Source organism: Miscanthus floridulus, chromosome 9 (assembly GCF_019320115.1).
Source record: "Miscanthus floridulus cultivar M001 chromosome 9, ASM1932011v1, whole genome shotgun sequence".
NCBI classification, from domain to species: domain Eukaryota; kingdom Viridiplantae; phylum Streptophyta; class Magnoliopsida; order Poales; family Poaceae; genus Miscanthus; species Miscanthus floridulus.
Window position 1 is genome coordinate 47,630,680 of NC_089588.1, and position 21,637 is coordinate 47,652,316.

Sequence of the window (21,637 nt, forward strand, 5' to 3'; positions counted from 1 at the left end):
GTGATGGGACCAAACTTTAAACCGTGGATCCAAACACCCCCTGATTCACTTCAAATTAAACATCCGTGCATCCTGTGCAGGCCGGCACCTATTACAACAGATCCAAGCCCTCAAACTACCAGAGTAGGTCTCAGCAATTTAGTTTTTTTTTTCTATAGCTCCAGTTGTTGGCGTTGCAACAGGATGATGAATAATACACATGCCACAATCCTCACTAGAAAATTGAAAGCAAATGCAAATCGTGATCCTTTTCTTCTCAATCTTTGTCACTGATCTATCTATGCACATTGGCAAAAGAATATGGAAGCCTTCCAACAAGGAAAAGCCGAAAGCAAAGATACAAGTATACAACGAATACAGCAAGCAAGAAGAAAGTGAGGAGAAAGAGAGAGAAAGAAAGAATGAATGATCTTTTTCCGTCGTGCTGGTCTCGTCAATCTTTCACCTGCAGGACGGACGGGCCATGTGTGCACGCTGCCCTGTCGCTGTGGGGGTTGTTCGCAAGTCAATCGAAGGTTACCTCACCAATAAATCAAACCGTTGATCACGCAGCAGCAGCAGCAGCGGCGGCATCGGAGATGTCGGCGTCGAGTGCCTTCTGATCCCGCTCCTGCTCGATCGCCTTTTTCAACGGAAAACCATGGCCCAGGGGCAGGGGTGTCCCCAATGGCGACGCGCGTGCGGCGGCTTGCTGTTGGCAAGCACCCGCACAATGGTCCATGGAAGTGGCCGATGACGCAATGCGAATGGCTACGTTTCGTCAGCAGCTGTAGAGTTTGGGACGGCGATGGCGACGGCGGCTAGTCGGTGTCGGTGAGGTCGAACTGGTCGGTACCGGAGCGGGAGAGCACGGGTCGGCGGCCGGTGCCGGCGCGGGAGAGCGGCGCCGCCCCGCAGGCGGCGAGGGCGCGCTCCAGGGCGTCGACGACCTCGGTCATGGACGGGCGGTCGCACCCCACGGGGCCCACGCAGTCGGCGGCGAGGTAGCCCACGTAGGCCAGCGCCTCTGCCTCGTCGGGCGTGGGCGCGGGCAGGCGCGGGTCCAGCACGCGCGCGACGTCGTCGGCGAGGATGTGCGGCACCGCGAACTCCACCACGTTCTTGGGCGTCACGCTCTCGGCGTAGCGCTGCACGACGCGGCAGCCGGACATGAGCTCCAGGAGCACCACGCCGAAGCTGTACACGTCGCTCTTGTCCGTCAGGTGCTGCAGACGGTAGTACTCCGGGTCCATGTACCCCACCGTGCCCCCCGTGTAGAGCGGCTCCTGCGGCGAGCCGTCGTCGCCGCCGGCGCTGGGGTCGAGCACGGAGGACAGCCCGAAGTCGGCGATCTTGGCCGTCCACGCGTCGTCGAGCAGGATGTTGGCGGACTTGACGTCGCGGTGCATGATGGGCGGCACGGCGTAGACGTGCATGTACTCCATGCCCCGCGCCGCGCCCAGCGCGATGGTGAGCCGGCCGCGCCACGACGACACGGCCGCCGCCATGGGGCTCCGGCTGTGCAGCTGGTCGTGCAGCGTGCCGTTGGCCATGTACTCGTACACCAGCACGCGCTCGCCGGAGTCGGCGCAGCAGCCCAGCAGGCACACGATGTTCTTGTGGTTGGCGCGCGCCAGTGCCGTCAGCTCCGAGTTGAACGCCGTCTCGCGGTCGCGCCGCCGGGCCGGGCGCGCCGCCGAGCTCGACGCCTTGGCCGACTCCTCGGCGCGCTTGATCGCGACCTCGCGCCCGTCGGGGAGGGTGCCGCGGTACACGGACCCGAAGCTCCCGGTCCCAATCCGGCTGTCGTCGGAGAACCCGTCCGTCGCGGCGTAGAGCATGTCCAGCGTGAAGTGCTCCACCACGCTGCCCGGGCCCCTGCTCCTGCTGGACCCGAGCCTCGCCGGCATCAGCGATTGCTGCGCGCCACCGGAGGTATCCTGTTCGTTCCCGCGGCGGCGGCGCCGGCGCCGGAGACACCACAGGAACAGCGCGAACTGCAATGCAGCGAAGAACACGAGGAAAGCGGCGGCCGCCGCGGCGATTGCAATCCACATGGTCCTCCTGCTCCTGCCGCCCTTCCCGGGAACGAGCGACGCGCTGGGCTTGGCGACATTGAGCTCGAACGCGCAGTCGACGCAGACGCAGCTGCCGGCGTCGCAGAGGTTGGCGGAGCCCGGCAAGACGCCGCATTGGCACGAGGACATGGGCACGCAGGGGCCCGGCATGACGCGGCCGAAGACGAGGCGGTTGGTGGCGTTGAACTCGGCGCCGCCCCAGCAGACGAGGGAGTAGTTGGCCATGAGCACGCCGCAGAAGGCCTCGCCTTGCGCGCGCACGTCGAGGAACTGAGCGCGCGTGAGGCCGGCCGGCGGGTGGGCGACGCCGTCGCCGAAGCAGCGGATGGTGAAATTGGTGCGCAGGCCGCAGACGCCCGACTCCCCCAATGCCAGCGCCGCGTACCCCCCGGTGGCCGCCGCGTCGACCCTCGGTGGGTCGCGGCCCCAGCACTTGAGCGCCCCCGTCGTGGACAGCGCGCACGCGCGGTGGCGGCACGCGGCCACGACGTCGAAGCTCCCGTCCGCCGGCGCGCCAGCGACGGCCGCCGTGTCGTTGCCGAAGCAGCGGATGGAGGCCGGCGTCCCTCTCAGGATGCCGCACACGAAGCCGTCCCCGACGGCGGCGGCGACGAAGCGGAGGTCCCGGGAGATTTTGAGGCCGCGCCAGCGCCAGCAGTGGAGCTCCCCGCTGTCGAGCACCCCGCAGACGCGGTACTCCCCCGAGGACAGCGCCCGGAGCGGCGGGCCCATGTAGACCCGCTTGGACCTGCTGTCGCCGTCGGCGGACAGGTCCCACCAGCGCATGTCGACGTCGCCCGCGCGCTCGCCGGAGGGCCCCACGGCGCAGAGGAAGTCCTCCCCCCCGGCCAGCGCGGCGAAGGGGTGCGAGGACGGGTACGTCTCCTGGCGCGCGTGGTCGCCGCCGGCCGCCGTGCAGTTGAGGTCGACCAGCAGCGGCGACGCCGCGGACGGCAGCAGCGCGCACACTATGGTGGTGGCGTCCGCCTTGGCCAGCGCGAAGGGGGAGAGCGCCGACGCCGCCGCCCCGGGCCGCCGCGTCGCGAGCAGCGAGAAGACGGGCAGCAGGAAGAGGAAGAAGGGATGGAGCCGGAGCTGGCGCGGCGGCGGCATGAGAGTGCGCGGCAGCGTGTGGGGAGAAGGGGGAGGGGGAACGGCAGGCGGGAGGACATGGTAAGGCAGCCGAGGCCGAGGTGTGAGCGGGTGTGTCCGGCCGCGTCAGGTGGTGAATTTGGTGGCTAATCCTGCTTCTGCCTGCGCGCTCTGCTCTGGCACTCACCTCAACTGCTCTCAGCTCAGCTCACTCTCATTGGCCGCGGCGGGCATGCTTGGCGTCCATCGACCATCTCCATCGCTCGTTAGTGGGTTGGACGATGATCAAGGTGATGATTAGAGTCGGTAAAATTTAACTAATTCTTGTCTCCTGGCAGGTGCAGTGTCAGGACTCAGGAGCAGGACAAGATTGCGTTGTCAGGGGAGCACTGGCGACGCATGTGGCAAGAGGATCATGGTTGTTTCCTCGACTCTCTGTGGATGCGAATCTGGCTGGGAAGGAAAGCTACCGACTACCAGTCTGATGCAACCTCGTCGGCGACAGATTACTTTACCTGGCGTTAGTTACTTCCCTGTGCACGCCAAGTTTAATTTTAATCCGGTTTTGGACGGCTGACAGTGCCAGCTTACTGAACGGATTGACTGTAGAAGCAAAGTGACAGATGAGCTGGTTCGCTCGTCTGCTCACGCATGCCGGCTTACCGGTGATTATCTACCAACAAGTACATTCCATTCTTTTTTTTTCTTTTTTTTTTTTTGCTCACATGCCCATGGCCACTCATTAGACTCAATTTATAAAGTCCAATAAGTACATTCTCCTCACCCCCTCTTATTCTTAACTTTATCTTTGGATCCACATCTCCGGAAAACAACTTTGCGTGATTTACGCTGACCACTTTACCAATTTTTTATTGTTTATATGTTCTTATATAGTATATATTCGGTGTGTTGTGTGGTTATGTGCTTGGACAGATACTTGGGTTGGGAACAACTTGAGGGCACCGATGTAAAATGGCGTGTCAATCAGGATCATTTTGTATCTCAATGGCCAAAAATTGTTGAGTTTTGGCCACTAATATAATTCAGGATTAAACTGTTAACATTTTTCACACAATGAAAATCATATTAATGTGATTTTTTAGATGTAATCTGAAAAAGGAGCATTTATATAATGTACCGTTATACTGACATATAATGCTAGAAAATTTATTGTCAATGTTTATACCATACCTATATTTCTTTTCTGAAAAAAAAAAAGCAAGAGCTCTGTCATACTATATAAGAAGAAAGTAGGTCAAAGTCTTACATAAGAAAATTACATGGAAAAACATGGACACAAACACAATACAAAAACAGAAAAAACATTAGGGAACATCTAGGTGTTCACAGCCTTCGTTAATAAGCCTCCGCTCCTCCTTTATTAATCCCATCAGTTGTAAAGGTGATCTCGCTGTTTCTTAGAAAGTTCTTTGATTTCGCTCTTTCCATATATTCCATGTCGTGTACATGAGTATTGTTGTTGTTGTTGTTATTGCGCAAAGCGGATTGCCCAAAGCTCCACAGACTGCACCATTGTTGTATACATTCAATCCTCCATAAACCTCGTGTCCAGTTCATATTCAGAAGCTCATCATTCACTTTTTGGTTCTTCCTCCAAATCAACGGGATACAGATTTGGTGCTATGTCAATTGGTGGCACCATTTAGGCATGATGATTGCCAAAACTTGCTTTGCCTCCTCGCCCAATAGTCACTACTCACTACCGTCGAGGCATGGAAAAGAGCTTTGTTCACTTGATCGTAGTGCGGAACAGTTCCCACCCACAATCTTTTAGGATCGACCTACTCATACCAAAGCCATCGAAGTCTCAAAGCCCTTTCAAATCTTTCCAGGTCAAGAATCCCTAGCACACCAAGGGCCTGTTTGGGACTGCTCTGCTCCAACTTTTGTAGCTCTGCCTCCAAACTTTCCTGCCAAACAGGTCCAACTCCACAAACTCTGCTCCCAAAAAAGATGGAGTTTTGGTCCAACTCCATGTTTTTCGCGGAGCTCCTCAGAGGGTACTCCACAAACCAGCGTTTCGTATGTCCTCGTGGAGTTGGAGGTAATTACCCGCAATTGCCACTCGTTACACAAATACCGTTTCGTTGTTTCGTTCTATTCCTTCCGTCGCCCCCACCCGACGCAGCAAAAACCGTTTCATCCTCCTCTACTCCCGTCGCCTCTCTCCTCTGCTCCAGCCCGTCCTCCCCAAACCCTATCGACGCCGCCGCTCATTCCGGACAACACGGCAAGAAATCCGGCCAGGTGATGGACGGAGAAGATAGATCCGTTGATCCTGAACTAGATCCTCTCTTTTCTTACCCCCAAATCCCCTCCGTCTTTCCTCCCCCAACTTCGCATGAAGCTGCTGCCGGCGTGTCCGTGGGTCGAGGAAGCTCGCCGGCGCCTAGGGTCGGGATGGGTTGTAACACCCCAGGTGTTTGGCTTCCACATTTGCACTTGCATTTCATGAACATGAGCATCATTCATCCATTCATGAGCTTATATTGAATGAAACATGTTTTTGAAACATTGCAACATATTGTGATATTTCATGTGTGTTGTTTTTATGAAATGAATAGTGTGCAACACCCAAGTGCAACATGTGCAACTCACTTTAGTGAAACATGGTTAGTTAGTACTATGCAACAAAATCATGAAACATGTGAAACATCACTATGAAACAAAGGTAACATTTCATTGGTTTTTCCTTGTTTCAGTACTTGCAATGCTTGATTTTTGTGTGACCAATGTGTGGTGTGGCAAATAATCCTCTTAAGTAACTTAGTTATACTTAGAGTGTCATTTGGAACATTGTTCATGTTGACCATGTTGTCTAATTATGAATTCAAATAGTAGTTTGACTTGTTTTGACCCCTGAACTCTTTTGTTTGACTATTTAAAAAGTACAACTTAGAGTATTTGCATGTCTGAGCAATCTAAAGCAAAGTTGTAGCAAATTTTATAAGGAACAAACTTTGTTTAGAAGCCAAGTCATGAAAATGTGCACAACATGCTCAAAAAGGGCCCACAAGTCAGTGTTGAGGGCTGATTCAACACTTAGAAAATTTTCTAAGTCTGAATTGCAATTCCAGTTTGATTGAGCTGACTTTGGCTTGATATAACTCGTGATCCGTTGAGAATTAGCTGATGATTTCTAAAACATTGTTGCAGCCCTATCATAGCTCTATAACTTTCATGTATATTATTTCCACTGATTCTTCGCGGTTTAGGAGATCAAGCTCTGTCAATCTTTGCTATCAGGCTCGATCGGCAACGCTGAAACACAGCTATAGTGCCTGACCGATTTCAGAAAATGAACGTCGCGTGGAGGCCACCCGTCGCCGGCCGCCTGACCGCGTAGGCCATGCGCCGCGACCGTCCTGGCGCTGCTGGCCACTGCTTGAACCCACGCCCGTCTGCCCGACTTGCTCGCCATTCCATTTCTCGTTTTCCTTCGCCTTCCTCGCTCACAGCAGTAGCGCACCACCGCTCCGCCATTGCCGAGCGAGCTCTGCCGTCGCCTAGCTCACTCGCCGCTGCAAAAACGCGACCTCTAGCTAGCCCACAGCTTCACCATGTCCTCCTCTACCTCGTCGCCCTTCTAGCCGAGCCAGCCGAACCGTAGGTGAGGGCCATTAGCCATTTTTCCAACGCCGTCTCCATGGTCGTACCTCGCCGGAGTGGAGCTCACCGCGGCCAACCACCACCGGGACCCTCTCGTCCTCCTTTCTCTGCTTGGTTAGCTCCGTGGTGACCTCGTGAAGCTCGTACCGAGCTCGGATGAGGCATTGGGGGCTCGCCGTCGTCTGTACCTCGCACCGGAGCTCCACCGTGCCGCCTTCGCCGATGATGAGCTACCTCCGGTTAGCTTTAGGTCTTGCCGGTAGCATCATCCGACGCGGCTCGTCACGTAGATCATGTAGGTGCCCTCGGTGTTGCCGGAATCCTCGCCGTCGATGAGCTAGGCCACTGCCGCGCCGTCGTAAGCCGCCTCCCCTGTTCTGGTGTCGATGACAAGTGGGGTTGGCTGACACGAGGGTCCCACGCGTCAGTGACTGTTTAACTGTAGGATAGTTCAAATTTGCAGATTTGAATGCTGTTTTGTGAATTTTGTATCTCCAAATTGGTAGATCCAAATGGAGTGATTCTAATTTTGGTAGAATCACAGTGAAGTCTAGTATTTAGGAAAAATATGCCATGAACACTTGAAGTGGAAATTTTGGATGAATTAAATAGGAACTTGAAATGTGTTTTTAAATGCATGCAAACTTGTTTAAATTATATCTTGAGTTTTGGTGCTCCAAAAATTATGCAATTTTGTGGGTAAGCTATTCTTGCTTAGTAGAAGCTCTGGTAAAAATTTGAGAGTCATTGCATGTATGTTTTTTGAGTTATAAATTTTCCTTTTATCATTGATTGATACTTGTGTGAATTTTTGTAAATTATCTAGGAATCCTATGACCATGAAATTTTGTGGGGAGTATCCCAGTACCTAAGGGATGCTAGGAAAAATATAAAATCTGTTGCTTAACACTTTTCACTAAGGTTTCCTAATTATGTCATTTTAAGCCATTATGCCTTATCATTTTTGTGTAGGCTGTTGTACTTGCTCAAATGGTGTGAAATTTTTATAGTGGTCTACTTAGAGTATGTAGTACCTACTGTAATGTTTGTAGATTTAATGGTGTAGGTTTCATATATGTTTACCATTTCCCCTAATTAATTAAATAAATTAAGAAATGTATTAAAAGAAATGATTTGGTGATAAACACCTTACTTTCTGGTGTTCTTGTGATATGTGTAATGAGTGAGTAAAGTTAGTTTTGTCTAATTATGTGTTTACATCATAAGTTAATAATTATTTTGTTTGCATTATGTCCTTCTGGACAGTTCTGGGGACTTTATAAAGTTTCCCATGATAATTTGGTTTGCTGTGAAGGTGGTGAATACAAAAGTTGTAGATAATTTATGTATCTAGCTCCTGTCAAAATTTGATGGCATTTGACCCAGTAGTTTATGAACTACAGCTGTTCAAAGTTAGGTTCCAGTTTTGCCTACTCTCTGTCTTGTGAAGACAGATTTCTGTTGATTAAAGAATTTGACCTGGTAAAGGTTAGAATCATGCCTTGAGGTCTGAAAATGAATTGTAGACAATTTCATAATCTTTTCAGATTGTCTTGTTGCATGTCATTTGGAATTGTAGATCTTCAGTTATGGTCAATTTACCGTACCGCTATATAGTCTCTATTTTGCTGAAATACAAATGCTTGTGTGTATGCTTTGTTGCAATGTTCTCGTTGATTGTTTAGGGGCTAGCCTAACTTGAGAACATGCTTAGGTGCAGGTGCTAGGTCCTTAACTAAAAATGAGGAATTATACATTAGGTTGTATAAACTTGGTAAGTTAAAGTGATTTGAATAGAGCTTAAGTTGGAATATGCGGACTGCAGTGAGCATGTGCATTCCCCGAGCATCCCTAACTTCATTCATATGCATCCATGATATTTATCGTGCGCATACATGCAATAGGTGTGCCGGAGGGAGTGACGCTGCTGGAATTCGAGAGAGCCAACCAGGAGGAGGAGCCCGAGGTGCAGGAAATCGACGAAGCAGCCGCCAAGGAGGAATTGCCCGAGTGCCCTGACCACCAACCGTCCTCTTTCCTAAAAGGCAAGCCCTAGAGCATATTAAGCCTCCCATGTTTTTACAAATACATTGAGTATCTTTTATTCGTTGATGATGCATTAAGTATAGGAATTGGTTGGAACCAATTGTTGCATTATATATCCCTCTTTGTCCAGATATCATACTGGAATCCTATTTAAGTTCAGGAACGGGTTAAATGCTTAGTCATGCTTAGTACGGTAGAAGTCAGGTGATTTCCTGTCACCTGCGAGCTTTAGGATGAGGTGGATCACGGTTGGCTATATTTGCTATCGTGGAAAAGAACCATGTTAATAATGAATTAAGACCGAGCGGAGTCTTGTGTAGGTGGACATAGTGACTCCGTCTAAGTCGTTTAAGGACCGATACGCTGTACGTCCTTATGTCATGTTGAACGTAGCCTAACACTTAGCTGGCCGGATAAGTCGTTCCGACTGCGAAGCCTAGTAGCTCGATTCAGGCCGAGGACGCGAGTAGGGGTCCGCAATCTGGATGGAAGTAAGGATGTGCAGGGAGCCATTGGCGTAAGCCCAAGGGCGGGTTAAGTCACCGAGCACTCATGGCAGAGTGGTTCTCTGATTTTGCGGCACTGTTCGGACTCACGACTTCTGAATTGTACCAACGGTGACTTGTTTGCGACCCTGACGGGGGAAGCAAGGTTTGTGTTAGGAATACCCCTCCAGTTGGATAGGAATCGATTCGAATCGCCATCTCTCCCGGATAGTGAGAACTTGACTAAGCAGCGGCAACGTAGATTCAATTAATTTAATGATATGGTTAAATGGATGATGATGATAGTGTTGCCACAATTTATACCTGATATGGTTATTAATGTTTGCATCTTAATCAAATGATTGCTTAGTACAGGTGCTAATATAGATGACAGGTTAATGGCTAAAAGTCACTGCTAGTTCAGGTTAAGAGTTGATCTTTATTACTTATGCTTTTTCGCAAAAAGAAAGTGTCAGCCAGATCCACTAAATTAAGCTATGCATAATCCTTGGTGTCATTTGTTTTGGTTTCCGACGGGTAAGTCTAGCTGAGTACATTCCCGTACTCAAGGTTTATTCCCTCTTGTTGCAGATGACCTTCTATATCAGGGATTCTGTAAGTATTGTCTCCACCCAGCGGGTGATGAAGACTAGATCATGGGCATGATCTCTGTTTCTCTTATCTAAATGCTTTTGCGGGTCGTGATCAGTAAACCAGTATTTGTATTTGAACTCGGGTGTGTAAGTTAAACTATTTGCTTCCACGTACTTTACAAGACTTGTTTTGTAATAACGATGACTTTGAGGTGTTGTAACCTATTTGCAACCGTCTATGAAATGTTGTAACGTACGATATGTTATGTTGAATTACTGTGATCTTGGTTGTATGCAAGTTGGTTTGAAATCCTTCGAGGTTTCAGTTGACTACCGGGTTTATATGGGCTCAAGTGCGAGAATTTGATCGTTTCGGCGATTGTTTTTGTACTTGTGCTCTTATAAATTGGTCGGTTCTGTGACATGGGTGGTGGCCGTCTAGGACCAGCTGCTGGCCAATCAGGGCAGGTCGCCCCACAAGCCACGGCCGACCAACGCCCTCTGGCATGTGCTTCACGCAAACGACCACTACCAGCGAAGAAGAAAGATGAACAGGTATTGCTCCTTGCTGTAAAACTTCAAAATGAGCTTCATGATGCCTTGAATAGATAGTATTTGTGCAACAGTGGTAGCAAAATTCAATAGATTGTCCTGAGTGCTTGAACATACTATTGCAATGTCATGATCAGGGTGATCAAATGGACTGGAACGATGCACATTTGCAATTAGTCTGCGAGTTGATGGCTGAACAAGTTAGTAGAGGCAATCGCCCAAATACTCATTTGAACTCTGTAGGTTATACTGAGGTCTCAGCTAGGTTTTTGCAAATGACTGGTATCTCATTGTCAAATACTCAAATTAAGAACAAGTGGGATAAATTAAAGGCTGATTGGACCATTTGGCTAAAGTTGAAGAGGAGGCAAACATGTACTGGTTGGAACAATGCAACCCAAACAATTGACATGGAGGATGAGTGGTGGAAGAAAGTAAAAAATGTGAGTGCTATCAGCTGATAATTTTATTCTGATCTTTTCTTGAAGAATTTAACTTGGCATTTAATTTTCCATGTTTATCTGTATCTGTAGTTGATTTGCTGTTAATTTTACTGATGAAGAGCCCTGGGTTATTTTATCTGTAGTTGATGTATCTGTAGTTGATGTGCTGTTAATTAACATGCTGTTAATCTTAGATCTAGAGCCCTGGGCATTAGAACATATTTGATTGAGCAACTTTGTTATTATTTTAGATCATATCTGTAAAACATTCTATTTTATCCTGCAAACTACAAATCATGTATAGATCCCAGGTCTAGAGATATGCCAAATAACCCCAAAGTCACGTGCTTTATCACTATTAATGTAGTTCCACAGCTCATACCAACCAGTTGAATGAAAAATGCAAATTTGAAATTGACAATACAGAGTTAAGATCAATCAGTGTATGCAATTATCAGACTCACCATTGGGCATCAACCTATCTGTCATTCTTCATTGATAAATCTTGTCTGGGCTTCTACCACTTTTGGTTGTCCACCAAAGTAAAAGATGTAAATTATAAACAAGTGTCAAGTCTGTCACATTTTTTTCAAGTTAGCTTGGTTAAGGTGTGAAGACCATCTAGTTGTCCCTCGATGTTACAGATGTCTTTCTGTATTGCTTATTGCATCACAGTCTTATTTTGAAGTTAATTAACTTGGTTAAGGTGTTACATTTAGAAACCTCTGGCTTGTCTGTCTATAAGCTTGTGCATCAAGTGCCATTTGGAAAATCACAGGAAGGCACATTGTCACATTATTCTTTCCAGAACCATAGCTGTCTTGTTTGAATGAAGTGGGATTGAGCTAGCTTAATTTGGAATAGACCTGACCACTAGTGTTTTTGTTTTTCCAGGATATTCCAGGGTCTGGCAAGTTCAGGAAAAAGCCTATCCAAAATGAGGATTTGCTTAGGGAAATGTTTAGAAATATTACAAATGAGGAAGCAGATCATTGGAACCCTTTTAGTGACAATCCTATTATCCCTACTAGCCAAGAGCAACCTTTTGATGTAGACGACAGTGAATATGTTGATGGAGAGAATAATGCCCCAGGTGACCCATTTGATGCCAACAAGGAGGGGGATGAGGAGGTTTAGGAAGTCACTCCAAGTGCGGTTCCAAATAAAAAACCTCGTGTTGCTGCTGTGGATAGGAAAAAGGCAAAGTCAAGCACAGCTCTTCTAATGGTTGAAGCAATTTCGAAGATATCTGACTATCAAGTTCATTTACAGCAAAGAAGCAAGAAGGGATCACCATCAGGGAAATAATGGAGCATGTGAAGGACTGTGGTGCGGCGTATGGTTCAGATGAGCATGACATTGCCACCCAGCTGTTTGTGAAGAAGGAACATAGAGAAATGTTTGTGACCTTGCCTACTAGAGAAATTAGGCTCAATTGGCTTAGGAAGAGGCACAATGACAAATATGGAAGTTAGTTTTTTTTGGCAACCTGTATGCTATTATTTTACTTCTGGCAACCTGTATGACATTGCCACAATGAGATTTTTTTCTCTATTTGAACCTGGAACCATGTATTGCTATTTTTCTCTATTTGAACCTGGAACAAGTATTGCTATTTTTTCTCTATTTGAACCTGGAACCTGTATGAACCTGGAACCTGGAACCATGTTCATGTTTGCTGTATGCTACTATTTTTTACTTCTGGTGCATGTTCATGTTTGCTGTATGCTACTGTTGGTGCTATTTGAACCTGGAACCTGTATGAACCTGGAACCTGGAACCATGTTTGCTGTATGAACCTGGAACCATGTTTTACTTCTGGTGCATGTTCATATTTTTTTACTTCTGTAGTGCTTGAACAGGTAGCTATTTTGTCTCTCTGTGTTGAACCTGGAACCTGGAATCATGTTTGCTGTATGAACCTGGAACCTGGAACCATGTTCATGTTTGCTGTATGCTACTGTTGTTGCTACTATTGGTCCTTTTTTCTCTCTGTGTTGCTGTTTTGTCTCTAATTGGCATCCTGCATTGTCTTTTTTCTTACCTCTATGCAGAGTGATGATGAAACTGATGATGAAACTGATACCTCTGACAATGAGAGCATGGCATTTTGGAATCTTGTATTGGCTGGTGCTAAACTTGCTGCAGCTTATGTTGAATTATATTGTGACAAAAATCCACCTAGGACATCACTCCATAGTGGTATGGGCTGGTTGCTAGAGACGCTTAACACACCGGGAGAATGTCATTCGCAGCTTCGGATGAGCACACAGATGTTCTACGACCTTCATGATTTATTGGTTGGAAGGTATGGTCTGAAACCATCCCTACATATAAACACTCAGGAGATGTTGGCAGTGTTCTTATTTGTGTTATCTGGAAATGAATCTAATAGAAAAGCACAAAACCGGTTCAAGCACTCGGGTGAAACTATTCATAGGAAATTTGATGAGGTACTGAATGCTTTCATGGATATGTCTAGAGATTTTATTAGACCAAAGGACCCCAACTTCTGAACTGTTCACAGGAGGATAAGAGATGACCGTAGAGCATATCCACATTTCAAAGATTGCATTGGTGCTCTAGATGGTACTCATATCCGAGTTTCGTTGCCACCCGACGATCAAGTAAGATATATTGGAAAGTCTGGTATACCTACTCAAAACGTTCTAGCAAGTTGTGACTTTGATATGAGGTTCACTTATGTGTCGACGGGACAGCCGGGCTCTATGCATGATACTAGTGTCCTGTACAATGCAATTAGAGTGGACGAGAGCTTTTTTCCACACCCTCCAAAAGGCATTAAAAATATGACCATGCACTTCATTGTTTGATCAAATGCTTAAAAATGTGATCTGATATTTTGTTTCTAATAATTATAGGCAAATATTATGTTGTCGATGCGGGATATCCTAATCGTCCGGGATACCTTTGTCCTTATAAAGGTGAGAGGTATCATATGCCGGAGTGGCATAGAGGAATGGAACCAAAGACTCCTAAAGAAAGGTTCAATCGTGTTCACTCATCCATCCGCAATGTTATTGAGCGATCATTTGGAGTGCTAAAAATGAAATGGTAGATTCTATATAAAACGGCGTCCTACCCGATGTTCAAGCAAAAAATGATTGTTGTGGCTACTATGGTCCTTCACAACTTCATTCGTGAGCATGGCGGTGAAGACTTGGACTTCGCTCGGTGCGACCGTGATCCAAATTATGTTCCAGAGATTCTGGAAAGGTACTTCAAATATGTGGCTAGATCAAATGGCTCTACTGATGCACCGAATGCTCCTACTATGGACAAATTCCGTTATGACTTGGCCACCGCTCTTTCTCTAGCTTGGAACTAGAATTATGTATTAGTCACTATTCTCTAGTTATCTATGGACAACTATTTCTATTAGAATGATGGACTTTGTTATCTTATTTATCATTAGTCATGTATGGACAATTATTTGTATCCGAAATATGAACTTTGTCAATTATCGATCAAGCGCTTTGAAATTTACGTGACAAAAGTATGGAATTATTTGGCCGAAATATTTTTTTTACTATTCTCCAATAAATTAAATTCAATTACACATGCTCTGCATACAACAGAACATACACCAAACATCGATCAGGGGCATAGTAGACCTTTCCTATACAAACCTCATGTTTTCAGAGCTGGAGCTAAACTGCGTGCCAAACAGGTCCACCTGCTCCAGAAACTCTACAGTGGAGCTGCTCTGTGGTGGACTTGGTGGAGCAGAGCTGAAAAAGGTGGAGCAGAGTAGTCCCAAACAGGGTCCAAGGTTCTTTGGTCTTGCTGCTTTTTGGCCATTGCACTAGACACTAACTCCCATTCACATTAGCTTCCCCTTTCCAAAGGAACCTCCTCTTAGTCTCGTCGATCAGTTTTATTGCTCATTTCTTGATTGGAAGGACTGTGAGGAAGTCCACTAGAAATGAAGATAGCACCGAGTTTACCAAAGTAAGCCGCCCATGCCTATCCAAGAACTTGGCCTTCCAGTTCAGCAATTTTGTAGCCACTTTATCGATCAACGGCTGGACCTGAACCCACCGCAGTGGCATGACATTTAGAGGCAGGCCCAAATATTTACATGGAAAGGCTTTGACCTCACACGGAATGCCATCTAGGAGAGAAACTAGAGACGAGAGATCACAAGCAATTAGGTAGAACACACATTCATGAAGATTGATTACCAGACCAGAAGCCCCACCGGAGTCTGATAAAATCTCCAGTGTTGCACTGATCTCTTTGCATCGTTGGGTTCAAAAAACTTGCCACGTCATCAGCATATAGGCTCATCCTTAGCTTCACAGATCTTTGTTGAATTGGTTGTAGTATGTCGAATTGGATGGCTCTATCAATGAGCCTCTGCAGGGGTCAATTGACAGAACAAACAGTAAAGGTGATATTGTCGGCCTGCCTTAAACCCCTCCTATGACATCAAACAATTCACCTCTTGAACCATTAACAAAAACAACAGTTGTGTACACAAGGGCAGATACCCAAGCTTGCCACCGTGCGCCAAATCCTAGTTTCTGTAAAACGTGATTTAAGTAATCCCATCTAGCTACTGAGTCAAAAGCCTTCATGATATCTAGCTTAAAGACATTCAACCAGATAGCGTGCGCGCGCGCACACACACATATATATATATACACTTCGCATAATGTTCTAAATAGCGGGCTATAGCGGCGCAATAGCCAATAGCGACTCCGGCTAGTTGCCACTAGATCAATGTTGTATTAAATAGCGTGCTATAGCAAGATATAGCCGAGCTATAGAGGCTGAGCAGACCTCTCCGCTAAATACTATAACCCACGATTTAAAAACACTAATGTACACCATACCCGTAGCTATAAACACGTTCCAAAGAACCAACAGATGTCTGGCATTAATGAAGTCATCGTAGACATTTCACTTTCGACGAGCATGTCATCTATTACTGAAAGAATAGTGCCATTGAATCTTGAATACGTTGAATTGTGAATATTCATACCAAATCCAAGATTTAAATATGAGTAGGCATTTTTTTTTTGCGGAAGGCAAATTGTATTCCTGAACAGAGGACTGCTTCAAACTGTTTACCATGATTTAGTATCGTTTTGGTCTCCGGTAATGCATTCGTAATCCTACAGTCCGCCGATAAACTCAGATCCTGTTTGGAATGTAGGAATTTTTTTACATCCAAACGAGCTCTCAAGGGATGAAATAATGGAGCAGAGAAGTAACCGATATTCCGGCCGGGAGAAAGAATAACAACGATCAAGGAGAAGAAAGCGAGGGCGAGCACACATCATGTTGGATTGTTGGTTGGCCTTAATGACACGGACGAAAATCGAGCACACAGATAGTAGGTCATCGTCTACGACACTGTTTAGGTCACTTTTGCCTTTCTTGAAAACCGAGCACAGCAAGCATGTTCGTTGGAGGCTAATGGCATGTTCCTCGATCACCGCGTCACCACCTCCTTGTCCCAAGCTGTTCTTCTCGTCAGTTGGGAGCAGGAGCTAGCCTGGGAAATTTCTAGCCCACCTTACAAACTGAAAAACAGAAGCAGTGTACAACTTTTGCTCTGTCGTTGAGACTTGAGAGTGCGCTTTGGTGACACGAGTTTGAAGAGCATATGTGCATGCATGCATAGTTATAGCTACTGCCATACCCAAAGCAAAATCAAACGTAGACACAGGTACATAACATAGGCATGGGCTAGCTAGGCCCATGGCTAATTGCTACTCTAGGTATTAAATTAAATTAGGTGCGTGTGGACGTGCTCTACACTCTACACAATGGAGGCAAATATATAATATACGGACATATGGAATGGGATGCATGATTGGACTTGTTGGTTTATTATTAGTGTTGGTGACAGGTTAAGAGAAGGATGGATCATGGATGTGTGTAGGAGGAGTATGTGACAATGTGGTCAATTAGGCTTTCACCGTGTTCGGATGGTGCCCAGCACAGTGAATTTCGGATGGTTTCGGATGATTTAATAGTATTCTGTGAGGGAGAATAAGCTGAAACAAGCTGAAACAAGCGAGCAGTGCACCAGCCGAACGCCATATTTGTTGGAGACTCGTGCAAGAAACGTACGTGTTGGGCCAGCTCAGCCGATGGCTGACTACCTGGCTGTTGGCAACTCTCCCCATTCCCGCCATGCCAGGAACCCTAACCTACTAGCCTTCCGATGTTTCAAATGGCAGCTCCAAACTAACAGTCCTAATTGTCAATTAACTCGCATGCGGCGTAGCGGAAGGAAGCACAGAGAGTCAGATACGGATATTGCAACCCGGTCGATCGAGGCACAGGCACGCGTGGCTCAAACGTACCGTACGGATGATTTTGAATAGAAGGGCGTATCTGCACGCCAAGCAGAAAGGCAAGGCAATGACGCTGATTTATAAAAGTGTCTCCTTTAATCTACGTGTTTGGTAGACCATATCGTCATCATAGCCGACGAGTCTACGACGAACCAACAGAATCATGCATGCATAAAGCATTGGCTTATATACCAAACTAAATAATCACTTAAAATGAGCTTACCTTTTCAAATTCAAACATGTCTACTCTAGATCGTTATGGGCATGTTTAGTTTTTTTAGGTGTTTAGGAAGGCATATCGGGCTTGTTTGGTTCGCTGTTCTTGGCCTGTTAACTAGGCCTCGACCCTGATGGCCTGATGGGCCACCGACCACCCCGCAGCCTAGCTAGCTTGTCAGGTTACGTTGTACTAGTCTCTAGAGAAGGTGACGGACTGACGGCTCCTTGCTTTGTTGGGTGAGGTGGATAGGTCAATTGGCTATGCATGCACGGTAGGACTAGTAGTAGTAGTCTTTCAACAGCCGCAGTGTACGTCAGATTCCATTTCGTACGACAATCAGACAACACGGGACCTATAAAACCATCTTAATTACCCTGCTAGCTAGATTCCACATCATCAGGTCCAAACAAACAATCTGGTAGCCGTTTAAGTATCCACAGACAAAGACGACAAAATGAAAGAGGCCAGATCTAGATGGAATAGAGTTTTGTCATCACCCCATCGTCACACTGCCTACAAGAGAATATTGATTTCTCTACTCTAAAACTTGGAATCTTTGATCATTGACCTATCAATATCGAACAAATCTGATGTTCTAGATGGTTTTACTGTAGTTTGTATTTTATGAAAAAAAAGAAACTACTTTATTTTTAAAACCATTAGTAATTCGTTTTAAATAGAAAGGTATGAACCTAGCACTTAATTTTTAATCAGAAAAGATAACTTATCTATTGGTACAAAAATTTAGAGTTATTTATATTTTACATTTTCCTATTCCTATTTTTTTATTGCTTATAGTCATGTCCACTATTTATATTTAAATAATAATTCTACACTCCTCAGATTGACCAAGCGAATTCATAGTAGACTATCAGCAAACAAATTAAGGATCTAGAAGTAAATACCAACCTCACATGTGCCGAACTCCACTACATAGAGATTATTTTCAGAGCCTAAAGTCTCCGACATCAGGGTGAAAAGTAGCAAAGAGAACCAAATGATAGTCTGCACCATCCAATTGGTTTGCTTTCATAGCGTAGAAGCACACTCCTTATAGTGGCACTATTTACAACACACAAACTGACAAACTATTTTTCCCATGCTCCCCTTGGGTTTGATGTCTAAAACATTCCACCATGACTGGGTTAAAATGGTCCTTAAACATCCACGAATGCAAAGCCAAGTAAAATTTGGCAACTGTCCCACTTAGCCAGGTGCCATTTGTGTGCTACGTTCTTTCGCCACTGTCTTTGAGGTCGACCATCCTTGGGGTTCTCTTCGTCGACACCTTCGAGGCTGGATGCCTACAGTGGTCTCTTTGGCTTCTTCCCAAATTCTTGGTGAAGCCCCGAGCTGGAGTGGTCAATCTCATTTCGAAGTGTTCCTTCCAAAGTCGGTTTGTGAAGTCACCTATCAAAAAAACGGATTTTAGCTAAGAAGAGCGAGTTAGGGGCCTCCAAACTGAGGCCTTCCCCAACAGAGATCATATTTATGTCTTGCAACTAGTTTAACATCATTAGCCCTAAAAAAAATTTGGCTATAACATATTTGGTACTCTATTCGGAGCATGGATTCTTTTGCCGATCTCTAGGTTTAGTATAGCACAAATGATGATTTAAATAAACACCGAACACGATTACAAGTAATAAAACACTAGGAATAAGCATAAATACAATCTAAATTGCTCAAAATCTAGCACCAATGGATAAATTTTTTTAGGAGAAAATATATATTAGTTTCATATTTTACCGATTTAAAATGAATTTGTTATGAATTGTTTGAAAATATAAAACTACCTTTGAAACTACTGTAGTAGAATAGAATCTTTCCTATTCTAGATAACCAAATTATCTGGTATTAATAGATCTGTGGTAAAGATTCCTGATTTTAGAGCTGCATGATCGAAAAGAAACTTAATTAAGCAATAGTTGAATGGCCAAAAATAAAATAATCTTTCCTATTTTCTAAGGCTTTCTAATTAAGGCAGTTATTGCAGAATATCTAAAGCGTAGAGGAGAGTTACTCTGGTCCTTTTTTTGTGATGGTGTTTTTTGTCCTAGTTTCAGTGACCTTTGCTAAAGAGCTCGATCGGGTTGTTGCAATATCCATGTTATGTATCTTCTGAGTTCTGACCAAACGACAGCTCATTAGCAAGACTGATGAACTGTTGGGCCGTGCCTGTGCAGTTGTTGGGCATGATGGTTATCTGCTCACGGCTGCGCGCGATTTCTTGGATGATTGTGACGGCCGGCGATGCCCTCGGCGGCTAGACCACCCGGCGGAGCAACATCATTATGTTAATTAATTACTAGTTAATGGACTCAATGATTCATAAACTTCTCATGATGAGGATTAGTACACGATATGGAAATGCAGCTAAAGTTCAGGTATCCCAGTCAATCTGGTATCATGTATTCATGTGCCTCCACTTTATTGCCACTCTGGTGGTGCTATCTCTTAGAATTTATATGGATAAAATTCTCTAAATCCATATGAAGAAATTCTAATAAATCTCAAAGGCCCAATATATGTGTCTCTATGGGTTTTATTGTTTAAGTCCATAAGTAGAGGTGGAAGGTGCAACATCAATTAGTATCATATTACTAGTTAATGTGGAGGTAGGAAGTTCTCCTCCCTATATATATATATATATATATATATATATATATATATATATATATATATATATATATATATATGTACCAATCCTCCTGGAAAAAGATACAACAATAATAGAACTATGATTGGTTCTAGTTTGGAAAATCCTACGATAGTCCATTAGTGTTTTTCACTTCTCACTACTGCGTTGTCTTCTAAGTTTTCCTATTCCGATCCTCTGCGCGTACAGAGAGTTGGGAGAGCAGGCCTTCGGAACCGCCGCCTGCCTCTGTGACACCTGTGTTTTTGGGGAGCGTCTTCACGACTGCTCGCTTCTTCTTGGTGACTGTCAATATCTTCTTCTTCTTCCTCGGATCATCTACTTCCCGGAGGACGTTCGAGGGACTACACTGCGAACATCATCTTCCTTGGATCATCTACTTCCCGGAGGACGTTCGAAGGACTGCACTACGAATATCGTCTTCCTCGGATCATCTACTTCCTGGAGGACGTTCGAGGGACTGCACTGCGAACATCGACCTGCATCGACTGTGGTCTACGATATCGAGCAACGCGCTATGTCGACTAGTGTGCGTGGAGCCGCCGGTGCCTTGAGCATGGGTCCCTCCGCTGGGTATAATTCAATTCTTGAATTTGTTAAATTCAATATCTTTTATATCTGCTACTAGTGCAAGTAGTAATATCACACACGTACATATACATGTTGTCACCAATTTGCTATTGATTTTTTGGATTAAATTTAACATGAAAATACCTAAATTCCTAATAATCCAAAAACCTGACATTAGGCAATTTTCTGTTAGTGGTTTCGCTACTGCATTGAAGCCAGATGATTTCGATGGCACAAACTATAAGAGATGGCGTGCTAAGATGGTCCTATGGTTAACTGCTATGAATTGGTATCACGCCGCATAGGGGAAACCCGAACAGTTTACTCCTGAGGAGGAGCAAAGGTAGGCTGCCGATAACCTGTTTCGAGGCGCCGTGATTAGTGTTCTGCATAGCAAATACTAGGACAACTACATAAGATGCACGATAGCCAAAGAATTATGGGATGCACTTGACGTTCATTTTGGTGTTTCTGATGCTGGTAGCGAGCAGTACATCATGGAGCAGCTGTATGACTACAAAATGGTTGATAACAGTTCGATAGTGGAACCAGCTCATGAGATACAGGCACTGGCTAAGGAACTCAAACAGTTTCCATGTGTTACCCGACAAATTTGTGGTCTGCGGTATTATGGCTAAGGTACCACCTTCTTGAAGGGATTTTGCTACTTCTCTAAAGCACAAGAGACAAAGAGTTTAGCGTAGCTGAGCATATTGGTTCTCTTGATGTTGAGGAGAGGGCGAGAGCAAAAGACAACTGTGGAAAAGGAGTTGAGTCTAATAGTGCCATAATGGCGCAAAAGAAAATTCAAATGCATCTCGTAAGAAAAAAAAAGAACAAGCAAGAGAGCAACTCGAAGCCTAAGCAAACAATTACTTTTAAGAAGAAAAATAACAAAGAAGGTGGTTGCTTTATTTGCGGGAGCGATGAGCATTGGACAAGTGCGTGCCCAGACCAT

General features: G+C 45.6%; 1 protein-coding gene across 1 annotated transcript; it reads right to left on the bottom strand.

Annotated features, from left to right (window-relative positions):
* Window positions 1-70: 70 nt before the first annotated feature.
* On the bottom strand, window positions 71-3,287 carry LOC136481867 (serine/threonine-protein kinase-like protein CCR4). The gene has a single exon (XM_066479145.1). It carries the CDS (start codon window positions 3,168-3,170, stop codon window positions 801-803), a length of 2,370 nt encoding a protein of 789 aa, XP_066335242.1. The 5' UTR covers window positions 3,171-3,287; the 3' UTR covers window positions 71-800.
* Window positions 3,288-21,637: the final 18,350 nt, after the last annotated feature.